Source organism: Ursus americanus, chromosome 30 (assembly GCF_024610735.1).
Source record: "Ursus americanus isolate L20-20 chromosome 30, mUrsAme1.1.p, whole genome shotgun sequence".
Classification (NCBI taxonomy): Eukaryota; Metazoa; Chordata; class Mammalia; order Carnivora; family Ursidae; genus Ursus; species Ursus americanus.
Window position 1 is genome coordinate 18332740 of NC_142156.1, and position 12730 is coordinate 18345469.

At 46.8% G+C, this 12730-nt stretch overlaps 2 protein-coding genes across 3 annotated transcripts in view; both read left to right on the forward strand.

The window, feature by feature from the left end:
* Positions 1 to 4699, forward strand: part of PSMD9 (proteasome 26S subunit, non-ATPase 9) — a 47619-nt gene extending 42920 nt beyond the window's left edge. For both annotated transcript variants that reach the window (XM_045777597.2, XM_087857389.1), the window contains 2 exons: positions 3608 to 3696; positions 4036 to 4699. In XM_045777597.2, the coding sequence (XP_045633553.2) occupies positions 3608 to 3696; positions 4036 to 4063 (117 nt within the window). In that variant the 3' untranslated portion in view covers positions 4064 to 4699. The remainder of the gene's footprint in view (positions 1 to 3607; positions 3697 to 4035) is intronic.
* Positions 4700 to 5717: 1018 nt separating this feature from the next.
* CFAP251 (cilia and flagella associated protein 251) overlaps positions 5718 to 12730 on the forward strand; it is a 66940-nt gene continuing 59927 nt past the window's right edge. Inside the window, exons 1-4 of the mRNA XM_087857395.1 lie at positions 5718 to 6475; positions 7505 to 8020; positions 8183 to 8467; positions 9353 to 9700. Coding sequence (XP_087713521.1) covers positions 7523 to 8020; positions 8183 to 8467; positions 9353 to 9700 — 1131 coding nt within the window. The 5' untranslated portion in view covers positions 5718 to 6475; positions 7505 to 7522. The remainder of the gene's footprint in view (positions 6476 to 7504; positions 8021 to 8182; positions 8468 to 9352; positions 9701 to 12730) is intronic.

Below are 12730 nucleotides of genomic sequence, written 5' to 3' on the forward strand. Positions count from 1 at the left end.
TGGCGACTGTCGTCAATAACACTATGAATCCTTCTTTACAAAAGTAGTTATTGAACGTTTTTAAGCAACAGCACTTTTTCTCAGGTGAAATTTCTTGGGGAATTCCAGTATATCAAACAGAAAAAAGCTGAGCTGCTGGGGTGGGGAGACCTCACCCCCTCAGGGTGCTGGATCCTTCTGGAACCAGAGGCCAACTTGAGAATCAAAGGTCCGCTTTGTGACTTTAGAAAAATGATTAAAAAAAAAAAACAAAACCCAACCCACCACATTCTGTTGTTAGACATTTAGGTAGTTTCCAATTTTATGGAAACCTGGAAATTAATACTCTTGTAGAGAAATTTCTCTTTCTTTTGGTAACTTCCCAAAGCTCAGTTTCTGTATGAAATGCATGTATTTTCTTTCAAGGGGAAAAAAAATCTTAAAAAAAGTCATCTTTATTATAAACAACACATGTTGCATTGAGCTGTAGAAAGGAATGGAGTACTGACATGCTATAACATGGATGAACCTTGAAAGGATTTGTGCTAAGCAAAAGAAGCCAGATACAAAGGGCTGAGTGTTTTATTTTATTTTGTTTTATTTTTATTTTTTTAAAAGATTTTATTTGAGAGTGAGAGAGAGAGTGAGAGAGATCACGAGCAGTAGGGAGGTGGTAGAGGGAGAAGCAGACTCCCCGATGAGTAGGGAGCCCAATGCGGGACTTGATCCCAGGACCCTGGGATCGTGACCTGAGCCGAAGGCAGACACTCAACCGACGGAGCCACCCAGGTGCCCTAAGAATTCTGTTTACGCGAAGTGTCCAGAACAGGCAGATCCACGGAGACAGGAAGCAGGTTGGTGGTCACCCTGGGCTGAGTGGAGGATGGAATGGGAGTGACTGCTAATGGGTACAGCGGTCCTTTTGGGGGATAAAAATGTTGTTCAGGTAGTGGTCATGGTTGTACAAGTGTCTGAATATAAAACCCACTGAATTGTATACTTTAAAATGGATTTTATTGTATGTGAATTGTATCTCACATAAATAAATAAAAATAATGCATTTTTAGTGTAAAAGCATCAGATAGGGCAAACGTTTTTGAAGAAAGAACAAAAGTCCTGGGTCTCTCCCTCCTAAGTCCCTTCCCTGCTCCGTTTAAGTGCTGGATAAGGTGCAGGCCCTAGAGCAGGAACAACACAGAGAAGCAGAAGGTCCTTGCCTCGGCAACACTTTGGTGGGGGAGACGAGCATTAATCAAATGTAGTTATACACTTTCATGAGTGTCATGAAGGAAAAGTTCGAGGAGGCTAGGAGAACAATGATATGGGGGTTAGGATAACCTTCCTGAGGACGTGACCTCTGAATGTTAAAGTTGATCAAAGCCTGGGGTTGCCTGGCTGGCTCAGTCGGTGGAACATGTGACTCTTGATCTCGGGGTTGTGAGTTCGAGCCCCACATTGGGTGTGGAGATTACTTAAAAAGATAAAATCTTAAAAAAGAAGTTGATTAAGACCGGAGACTGGTAGGGAGATGGCGAGACCCCCTTCCAGCAGGGTCATGTCCCTGAGGTGGGAGGGCCAGAGAAGACATTTGGAGCCCAGAGCAAGGAGGGAGGTATAGGAAGGGAGGAGGTCGATCTGGGAAGTTGGCAGGGGCCAGACTGTATGAGGCCTTGTGGTCCTATCAAGATTTTGTTCTTTTTTCATGAGGACCGGTAGAGAGCCATGCACACTTCCAAACTGACGGTAACAAATGTAAGCAGCTTTGTGTCTTGGAAAGATTTCTCCAGATGCTAGGTAGAGGTAGAGAGCTGATAGGAGGGCTGACAATTTTAGCAGCCTGGTCAAGGGGTGATGGTGGCTTTGGTGAATGGGCTGGAGGTGAAAGGAAGTGGGTAAATTAGAGAGACCTTTAGGATGTAAGTATATGGGCTTTAATATGACGCCCAGCTCATGTCAAGGATGACCTCTGTGTTTCTAGCTTGTCTAGGGGTATGATTTCTAGGACCAGAAGCACATCAGAGTATCTCTCACACATTTCCTAAGTGTGGATGAATATGTCTATAATTGCTTTTTGAACAAGAAGACAAACAAGACCTACTATACATAGTGTTCCGGATCCCCCCCCCCCTTTTGAGGGGATTTCCATGTGGGCACATGTCTGTCTTCACCATATTCCATTGCTTGGTCTGCCATCTTTCATGTAACCAGCCCTCCATACCAGACATTTAGGTTGTACCCGATGTTTGGCCGTCACCAACAATGGGGTAGTGAATATTCTTGTGTGAGGGTTTCTGTCAGAGATTTCTGGAAGTGGAATGACTGGGTCAAAGGCACGCAAATGCACATTTACAGATTTGATAGATGTTGTCAAGGTGTCCTCCAAACAGCTCACATTTTCTTGAGCAGTGCATGTGAGGGCTTGCTTCTCGACCCCTCTCACCTGTGCTATTGGCAGTCTTATTACAAGTGACATCTTTCTGGTTTTTCCTTCATGCTTTATTTTGTCAGATTCCGAGATTACATTAATAGATCTGCCATAATTTAAAGAGTTGTGGTAGAATATACATAACATAAAATTGAAGACTTTAACCATTTCCAAGGTGCAGTTCTCTGGCGTTAAGTACATTCATAATGCTCTGTAACCATCTCCTCCATCCACCTGCAGAACTTTATCAGCCTTCCAAACTGAAACTCTGTGCCTTTAAACACTAACTTCCCATTTTCCTCTCCCCAAGCCTCTGGTGATCACTAATCTGTTTTCTGTCTCTGTGAATGTGCTCTCAGTGGAATTTGCACCTATCAGTGGAATCAGACAGTATTTCTCCTTTTGCCGCTGGTGGATTTCACTTAGCATAATGTCTTCATGGTCCATCCATATTGCCGTGTGTGTCTGAATTTCCTTCCTCTTTAAGACTGAATAATATTCCTTTGTGTGAATAGCCCACATTTTGTTTGTCCACTGACGGACACTTGGTTGGCTCCCATCTTTTGACTGTTACGAATAATGCCGCTATGAACAGGGGTATACAAATATCTATTCGAGTCCCTGCTTTCAGTTCTTGGGGTGTATACCAAGAGGTTTAATTTCAGGATTATGTGGGGGCTTCTGGGTGGCACAGTTGGTTAGGCATCTGACTCTTGGAGCCTACTTAAAAAAGAATTTAAAAAATAAATAAAAAACACAAAAACGTATATTCAAATGGGTGCATACTTTGCTCTTTTTGTTTTTACTTAAACTGCTTCATTCACTATGCTGTATTTGAATAATACCTTATTGAGGGATATTTTGGGTGTTTTCAGGTTTTGAATTTATAAACAGTTCTAGAAGGAACACTTTGTTCATGTATCATCTTGTACTCCTGCAAAATTTATCTCGTGTGAGACTTTTTAAAGATTTTTTTGGTGGGGAGACGTGTTTGTCCAGGAAGACGCTACCGATTTGCGGCCCGTTGGCTGCCCCAAGAGTGTCATGTCTCCCACACTCTTGACAACTGCAGGACTCTGCTTAATAAAAGCATCCTTACCACTCTGATGTGCAAAAGTCAGTATCTTAGCATCTTAGTCTGAATCTCTTTGTATAGTAAACAGGTTGACTATAAAATATAAAACGAGCTTATATTCCTTTCAGAAACCCCTGAATGTGACAGTGATCCGCAGAGGGGAGAAACACCAGCTTAGACTTGTCCCAACCCGCTGGGCAGGAAAAGGACTGCTGGGGTAAAGTATCATTTCTGCTCACTGACAGCGCCCTGTGAGTTGTTACTTGAGTGTGTGTCAGCCCTAAAGCTCCGGGGAGGAGGTGGTGGTGGGGGGGGCCACGGGGAAATGAGGGTATTCCCCAGATTGCCTGTAGAAGCTCCTGATAAGCACATGCAGCGGGAATGAGATTGCAGGTACGGAGGCAGAGGGAGCCCTGGTCACTCTGGTTCTTTCATGGACTGGGCATTTGCTTTAAAAGAATTAAAGAACGCAGGTGAAACACTCAGAGGGCTCGCTCTCTGGTCTTCTGAATGGAGCCGCCAAACTTACGTCGTTCCTTTTCTTTTTTTCTTCCAGCTGCAACATTATTCCTTTGCAAAGATGACTGTCCCTGGGGAATGGTAATAGGAAAACATCTTCCCTTGCCCTGGACGTGGGCCTGGTGGGAATTTCTTCCTTCTCTTCTCTCCCTGAAGCTTAAGGATCTGGAAGAGGCTGGAAGTCTGAACTTCTGGGTGATGGAAATGCCGTGGCCTCCCAGTGTAATCTTTTGGGATTAAGGCATTGTTAACTTGATTTGTGCTTGGCATCTTTTGCAAATTAGGCCATGGTCCTAAATGGGAGTCCTCTGGATTGTGGGCAAGTGGGCTGGAGTTATTCTGGCAGGTGCTGATGGGACTTTATTCTTTTAGGATTTTTTTCCCCAAATAAACACAGGTTTCAGTGCTGATATGACCATTTTATCACCACAACTGAATTTTTTTCTTTTTAATTTTTTATGTAAAGTTAGTTAATTTTTTATTTAAATTTAGTTAACATATAGTGCCAACTGAATTTCTTATGAAACTCTCAAACCAAAGCTCAGACAGGAATTAGAACATTCTCATAGAAAGTTGGACAGGGGTGCCTAGCTTAGTCAGTGGAGCATACAACTCTTGATTTCGGAGTTGTAGTTTCAAGCCCCACGTTGGGTGTACAGGTTACTTAAAAAAAATAAAATCTAAAAAAAAAAAAAAAAGAACGGGCTCAGTCAGTAGAGCATGCGACTCTTGATCTTGGGGTTCTGAGTTCAAGCCCCACATAGGGTGCAGAGCTTATTAAAAAAAAAAAAGTTGGACAGAACAAACCAACAGTGGTGCTGAAGTCAAGATTTGACCAACACCACTTCAAGAACATCGACCTTTAGTGAATGGGGTTTGCACCATCTGCATTTGCATTGTGGCACTGCCGCTCTGGATACAGAAATTACATCCCCCCCTGCCCCCACCGGGCCACAGCAGCTCCCTTGAAGAATAGGGAAAACCAGGAGGCTCCCCAGGTAGCTCCCTGCGGTGTCAGCTTCCTCTTCTGTAACCCACCAGAGGGCAGCAAACTCCCTTCATTTCTGGAATAAAAAACCTTGCAAATTACCTTCTAATTTGACTTTTTATAATTGAACCTCCTGGTCATCCCCTCAGATCAACAGTAGTTTGTAAACTGCCATGGTGTGCTTGCTTGCTGATGGGAACCAGCAGCGTGTGCAGATCTGACTTCTTGAAAATGCTGATTCCTTCTTCCTTTTCTTTTCTTTTTCACGTGGCAACATGGGTTTCAGTGATTCTTACTGACCCTGTATTTTACTTTCTCTCCTCACCTTATCACAGTGTTTACTTCCCCATGTCTTGCACACCACTTTCTGTCTCAGAGGTGGTGTGGCCCATTCTCCTGAGGCATGCCTGGATTCCTCGGGAATGGATTTGCTTGGGTTGGATACAGAAACCAGCCTGCCATGACAGGAGTCAGCACTGGGGCGTGCTTCCAGCCATGGATTCTCTTCTAATGCTCAGCTGGAAAACCTTCCTGTTGAGTGTGTTCCCCAAAATTTACATCCACATGCATTCTCCCCTTGTAGCCGCAGACATGCCTTGCTTACCAGCGTTTGCTGTTTAAATTGTGTGTTCTGATTCCAAGCGTTTTCCAATCTCTTTATAAGCCCTAGATTATATTAAACACAGCTTGTACCATCCGGTTTGATCCTTTTTTTTTTTTTTTTTTTTGAGATGTATGCTTATTAATCAACCAGCGTTGGGGCTTGGCGGTGTGGGGGCGGGGAGAATCATTGACATTCTCCTAAAATGAGAGCCCCAGATTTTTCTGGTCTGTGCCTTTGGCTGGTTTCCTGCAGGCCTCCCTTTAGAAACCTCAGGATGCCGTCTTCTGTGAGATTGTAGCTGACAGCCACTTTGAAATGATCCTAATAGGTCGAACCAAGCTGGTTTTACAGACACATTTTTGATAAGAACAGCAAGATAATGTAGCCTACATAGTGTATCATCCCAGCTAGCTGAAGTCCGGCGCACAACACGCAGTGCCCCTTGAGAAAGTGTGGAGGGCAGATCTGTGCTGCGTCCAGGAGACCGGGAAATTTAGTTTGCTTTTGGCAAAGAGAATTTTACCAAACAGCTCGTAAGTCGTCTCGTCAAGCCTTCGGAAAGTCAGAACAGCAGGTAGCCACCGCTGCAGCTTCTCAGGCTTCGGCGCCCTGGGAAAAAGTTGGGGGAGGGAGCTGAAGGAAGAGTCTTTGGGACAAGGAAGGCTGACTGCGCCTCGGGGGCCGCAGCGGCGCCTCTCCCCCGGGGACCGCCAGGGGGCGTGCCGGCCCGCCCGCTGCAGAGCCTTGGGCACGTGACCACAGGCCGGCCCTCCCGCTTTACGGCCGGTCGCCGTGGCGGCTGTTACATTGGGGACGGGGCTTGGGTGGCAACCGTAGCTAGGGAGCGCGTGGAGGAGAAAGCGGCGGCCGCTGAAGACTGGGGAGGTGACGGAAGGGTCCAGGCGGCGGGAGGGCCGGGCCTTTGAAGGCGGTCGGAGGGCGCGCTCCGTGAGTCGGGGGCGGGGGCCCCTGGTGTAGGAGATCCTGGTGCCCCGCGAGGGTGGGGGGCGCTCGCCCCACTGGGTCGGGGGCCCGGGGCGGCCTCAGAGAGACCTGAGCTGACGCAAGGAGCCGCGCCTGGGCGTTGTGCGACCCCCCCCACCCCCCGACCACCGCACCTTACTCCCCTCCCTTCCTCTCCCCTGGACGTCCGTATCTAGATGCGCCGGCAAAGTTTGCAGTCGGAGCAGGCCCGGTGCTCAGGGCCCCGGGCTTGAAATGGTAGCCATGCTATTTCACCTGGAGGAACAGAGCGTTAAAGAGGTCTGCCTCTTTCTAGCGGTGTGATCTGAATAAGTCACTTCCCAGAGCCTCAAACTCAAGTTTGTCATAAGAAGTAAATGAGAGACTATGTTAGAAGGCTGTTAAACTTTGTAAACGATTGCTGCCTTTCCTAAGCAGCCTGCGGCAGCTGCGTTGAGCGTTTTACATTTGTCATCTCAACCCCAGAATTTAGGGTTCTCATTTTTAATCTGCCTGTAAGCAAATTTGGACTCCTAGGGGTACAGGGACTTGCCCAAGTTCACAGAGCAAGTGAGTGGTAGAACCGGGGTTCCGTGCTAGGAGAGAGCGACTGCAAAGTCCACGCTTTTAACCACCAAGCCACGGGTTCTGCCCTTATTTACATTATTAGAATTGTTAATGCCTGGGTTATCATTTTGCTGCCTGTGGGAATATGAATATATGTAAAGTGAGTTACAGGGCTCTAAAGTTATTCCTAGAAAGATGAGAGGCCCTGGCATCAATATGCTTAAGATTTGGGACAGGCTTTCCCAGAAGTGTGAGATTCTTTTTATTCCTGTGGAAAGGAACCAGAGCTGGTATTGCACACTTCATGCATAGGTTAGTGCACCAGGAAATTAAAGTGGGAAACAGGGGGAACTGCTGATTGTTACCGTCGAAATTTCTCTAAAGGAAACCCCACAAAGAAGAATGTCAGATGAAGGGGAGTACCCATTAGAAGAATCAGAAGAAGATGGAGAAACAGAAATGGAAGAAGAATATAATCAATATTATAGAGAGATGGAAAGTATGCAACAGGAATTAAAAGAAGAGGACGTATTAGTTGGGAGAGAGCCTCAGCAGGAGGGGGAGCAGGAGGAAGAGGAAGAGGAAGGAGAGGAGGAAGGGAGAGAGGAATGGGAAGAGAAGGAAGGAGTGGAAGAGAAAGGGGAGGAGGGGGAGGAAGGGGAAAAGGAGGTGGGGGACGAAGAAAGGGAGGAGGGGGAGGAGGAAGAAGGGGAAAAGGGGGAGGAAGGGGAAGAGGGGGAAGAGGAAGAAGGGGAAGAGGGGGAGGACGAAGAAGGGGAGGAGGGGGAGGAAGGGGAAAAGGAGGAGGAGGAAAGAGTGGAGGAAGAGGAGCCAGGGGAGGAGGGGGAAGGGGTAGAGGAGAAAGAGAAGAAAGGAGAAGAGGGAGAGGAGGAGGAAAGAGTGGAGGAAGAGGAGCCAGGGGAGGAAGGGGAAGGGGTAGAGGAGAAAGAGAAGAAAGGAGAAGAGGGGGAGGAGGAGGAATTGGAGAAGGAGGAAGGAGTGGAGAAGAAAGGGGAGGAGGAGGAAGAAGGGGAGGAATGGGAAGAGGAGGAAGAAGGGGAGGAATGGGAAGAGGAGGAAGAAGGGGAGGAATGGGAAGAGGAGGAAGAAGGGGAGGAATGGGAAGAGGAGGAAGAAGGGGAGGAGGAGGAAGAGGGGAAAGAATATGGGGGGGAGGAGGAGGCCGTCAGAGAAGAAACAGAGGAAAAGGCTGGAGCAGCACAGGAGGAGGAGGCTGTGGTGCAAGAAGAAACCACAGTGAAGCCTCAAGAAATCACCAAGTCCATGACCAGTTTGGAGAGACTTACATTGATTGATTCCCAGTCAGTCATGTCAGGAACTTCCCTAGTAAGTAGTAATTTAAGTCATTCATCTGTTCATTCATTCAGAATCATTGAATGCTTACCATAGGCCAGCTATGGGGATAAGACAAATAAGATACAATCCATTCTCTTAAGGAGCTCTAGGGTATGTAGGGTGGCAGACTGATACCTGAACACTGTGAAACAATATGCTAAGTGCAGTAACTGAGAGATGCATGGGAGATATTTAAAAACAAAAAACAAGGACATTTAGCCCAGCTAGGAGGATGGTCTGGGAAAGCTTCCTGGAGGAGGTGTGCAGCGGAGCTGAGATAAAGAGCTCCCAGGGGTTAGTTGGAGTGTGCTTGTCTTAGAACAGATTCAGCGTGATTATAGTAATGTGGGCTCTCCTCCTGAAGGAGAATCAGCCGTGGTCCAAAGAGAAGTGACTCTGACTCATCTGTCCTTGGAGACGACCAGTGCCACTTAGAATAATGGTTTTGCTGTGTGGTTCTGCTAGGAGGCCAAGAATAAACCTGGCCCACCCGTGATTCATGTGATTTAAGTACAAAATGTCCTAGGCTTCTTTTTATTTTTTTAAATTATTATTTTTTAAGACTTTATTTATTTGACAGAGCGAGAGAGAGCACAAGCAGGGGGAATGGAAGAGGGAGAAGCAGGCTCCCCACTGAGGAGGGAGCCCAATGTGGGGCTCCATCCCAGGACCCTGGAACCATGACCCGAGCCAAAGGCAGATGCTTAACCGACTGAGCCACCCAGACACCCCCCAGGCTCCTTTTTAAAACACTTCATAGTTCCAGTGTGAGGTGAACACAGGGCTGGCGAGTAGGAACAGGAAGGAAAGGAAAGGAGGGAGGGAAGCAGCTACACGCTATTTGGAATCACAATCTTCTTTTGTTTCTTTTTTAAGAGAACCCTCAGCGAGTCAAAGCATGCATTAGAATCAGAGCATTCGGAAACAAATGAGCTTTTAGGAGATTTGAGCTCAGAACTAAGATTTCTTGATTTGGATCAAAAGAGTTCTGAGGAACGAGAGATTTTCCCTGAAGCACACCCCTCTAGCGAGCTCGGGGAGAAAACGGACCAGATGGCCCAAGATGAATTGGGACGAGAGGGAACAGGAAAAAGGTTACCATACTTAAGTGAGGAACAAGAGAAAGAATTCCAGTCCAAAGCACGGATCCCGGAGAAATCCCTGGTGTCTACCAGCGAGGACATTGTGTTTCAAAAGGATGGCCGTGCCAGTGTGTATCCTTTGGTAAGTGTAACGTGCTTTTTAATTTCCTCCAGCGCTTTGAGAGCATTGTGAAATAAGGGAATTTAATTTGTATGGAAAAAAAAATACCACCAGAAAGACCCTTTTTGAACTAATAATAGACTCGTGTGTCTTTAAAGTTCAGTTCAGCGCTCTGGCCAGACACGTGTGCCTGGAACACTGCATCTGGGTCCAATAGTGTTGCCCCGCGGGCAGGAAATTCCGGACGTGGTTTGTCTCTTGCATAGGGTGCTGTTTCTTGTGGGAGACTCAAGCTCCATCTCGCCCTCTCCTCCCCTCCCCTCCCTCCTCCTCTTCCCCTTCTCTCTCACTTCCTTCTCCTCCTCCTCCATTCCTTTCCCCTTTCCCTCCTCTCCTCACCTCCTCTGCCTTAGCTGGCTTGATACCTCTTTACCAGCTCCTAAAACTATCCATTCTGAGATGGACCAGAAAGCGAAAGGTCTGGAAAAAGTGAAAGCCACTGAGAAAAGGGCCAGGTGGTCCAAAGGAATCTGCCTCTGCTGCCACGACAGTATTCCAGGGAGGCACCACCTGCGAGGAATACAAATATTATCATTTACCAAGAGAAGGAAGAGGAGAGTTTTCCTCTTCCTCCTCCATCTGCTACTGAAAATTGCTTCCTAGGGTTGATCTCCTTTTTTCCCTGTAGATTCTGCCTTTGGAAGATTTGTAAGTGATTGAATATACATAAAGTGTTTAATGTAGTTCCTGACACACAGTGAGCACTTGATGAGTGTTCACATCGAGATGATGGTGATGGTGGTGGTGTGGTGGCAAGGCTGGCGATGATGATGAGGATGATGGAAAATGCCTAGTGGGAGACGCAGACGACTGACAGCCTCCTTTCTGTAGATGGGGTTTACTCTGAGCAGTGGAGTTCGAGGTCAAAGCTTGGGCTTGCTCAGTCTGAAAGAAAGAATAAGTTTCAGAGCCCATGAAGACTTTTGCCTTGTTTAGCCAGCTCACAAGACAGCTAGTGATGGCACTGATGAGAGCACGTGACCTGTGTGCCAGGGCTTTGGGTTCCCTGTTAACCTTGGGCTCGCTGCAGAACTCTTCTTGACCACCTTCCTCTGCAAATTTGTTTAGCTCCTTGAGGACACCTCCTTTCTTTTCCTGTTCCTGTATTGTTTTTCTTTCTGTTAAAATTAATACGTGATCTTTTAAAAAAAAAATTAAAGCAGAGGCGCCTAGGTGGCTCCGTTGGTTGAATGTCTGAGTCTTGATTTCTGCTCAGGTTGTGATCTCAGGGTTGTGAGATCGAGCCCCACATCGAGCTCTGAGCTGGGCATGGAGCCTGCTTGCGATTCTCTCTGCCCCTCTCTCCTGGCCCCTCCTCCCCTCTAAAAATAAAGAAAAAAAAATTTCAAGCAGATCCTCTTCTCGCACAGACCACGCCAAGTCCATTTCCCTGAGGTGACTAATGTTACAGTTTGGTGTAACTGTGTTACCTTTCCAGGCCGTTTCCTGGGCATCTACAGACATATCTGTGTGCTCCTGTGTGCACACACACCTCCACACACATTAGTTTTTGTTTTCTATGCCAGGAAGATCTTCTGCATCACCGCAGCGTGGCTTTCCACTAAGTATGTCCCGGAGGATTTTCTCTCTCAGTATGTAGGTCCACTTCCTCATCTTCAGTTCAGCCGGTTCCCGGTTATTGATGGCCGTTTGTGTTACTGCTGATTGGTTCTCACCAGAGTGCTCCAGCGAGTGGCTCCTCTGTGCCCCTGACATCCCCCTTTCCCTTTGGGGTCCCCTGCCTTATCCCAAAGGCCTGGAATAACTCACACTGCTCACGGTAAATAGGCATAACCGTGGATACCGTCTCCAGCCAAGCAAACAAGGGATCATGCATTTATGAGAAGGAAGGTTACGATTGCCAAACGTAGTGGAATCTGGTTTTGACAATAGCGTTTTGTGTTCGTGTTTTGGAAGATTGCTGTAAGAGACGGCTGTCTCCAGGATCGTTCACCACAAACGGTAGGACGGGTGCGTACGCGACCAGTACTGTGCGGTTTCAGTTAATGGGAGTGCTGCTTGAGCGGGGAAGTTCTGTTAATACTGAGTGAATGAGTTACTAAAAATCTCTAATCACTTAGCCATCACTTTAGACGCTACCACATTCGATTAATTGGCCTCAGTTAATTTTTTAAACGGATTTGTTTTTTTTTTTAAAGTAATCCCTACACCCAGCATGGGGCTGGAACACTCCGAGATCAAGAGTCCTAGGCTTTACTGACTGAGCCAGGCACACACCCCTAAATGGACTATTTTTTCGAGCAGTTTAGATTTATAGCAAATGAAACGAAAAGTACAGAGTTCCCATACACTCCCTTGTGCCCCCCCCTGCCCCCGCACCAGGTTCCTCTTTCGTTAATATCTTGCGTTAGTGTGGGGCATTCGTTACAGTTGATGAGGCCATATTGATCGTTATTATTAACTAAAGTCCGTCATTTACCTTAGGGGTCACTCCTGGTGGTGTAACATTCTCTGGGCTTTGACTAAGGTATAATGAGTTGTATCCACCATTGTAGTGTCTTACGGAGTGATGTCACTGCCTCAAATCCCTCGTGCCCCACTCTCCATCCCTCTCTTCACCCCCTCTCTCCCCAAGAACCCCTGGTCTTTTTACTGTCCTCATAGTTTTGCCTTTTCCAGAATGTCATGGAGTTGGAATCATACAGTGTGAAGTCTTTTTCTTTTTTTAAAGATTTTATTTATTTGTCAGAGAGAGAGAGAGAAAACACGAGTGGGGGGAGGGGCAGAGAGAGAGAGAAGCAGACTCCCCCCTGAGCAAGGAGCCTAATGTGGGACTCGATCCCACAGGACCTGAGCTGAAGGCAGATGCTTAACTAACTGAGCCACCCATGTGTACCCACTGTGAAGTCTTTTTAGGTTCTCCTTTCACTTTCACTCCTTTCACTCCTTTCCATTAGCAAAATGCATTTAAGATTTCTCAATGTCTTTTCTGGCTTGCTAGTTCATTTCTTTTTATTGCTGAATAATACT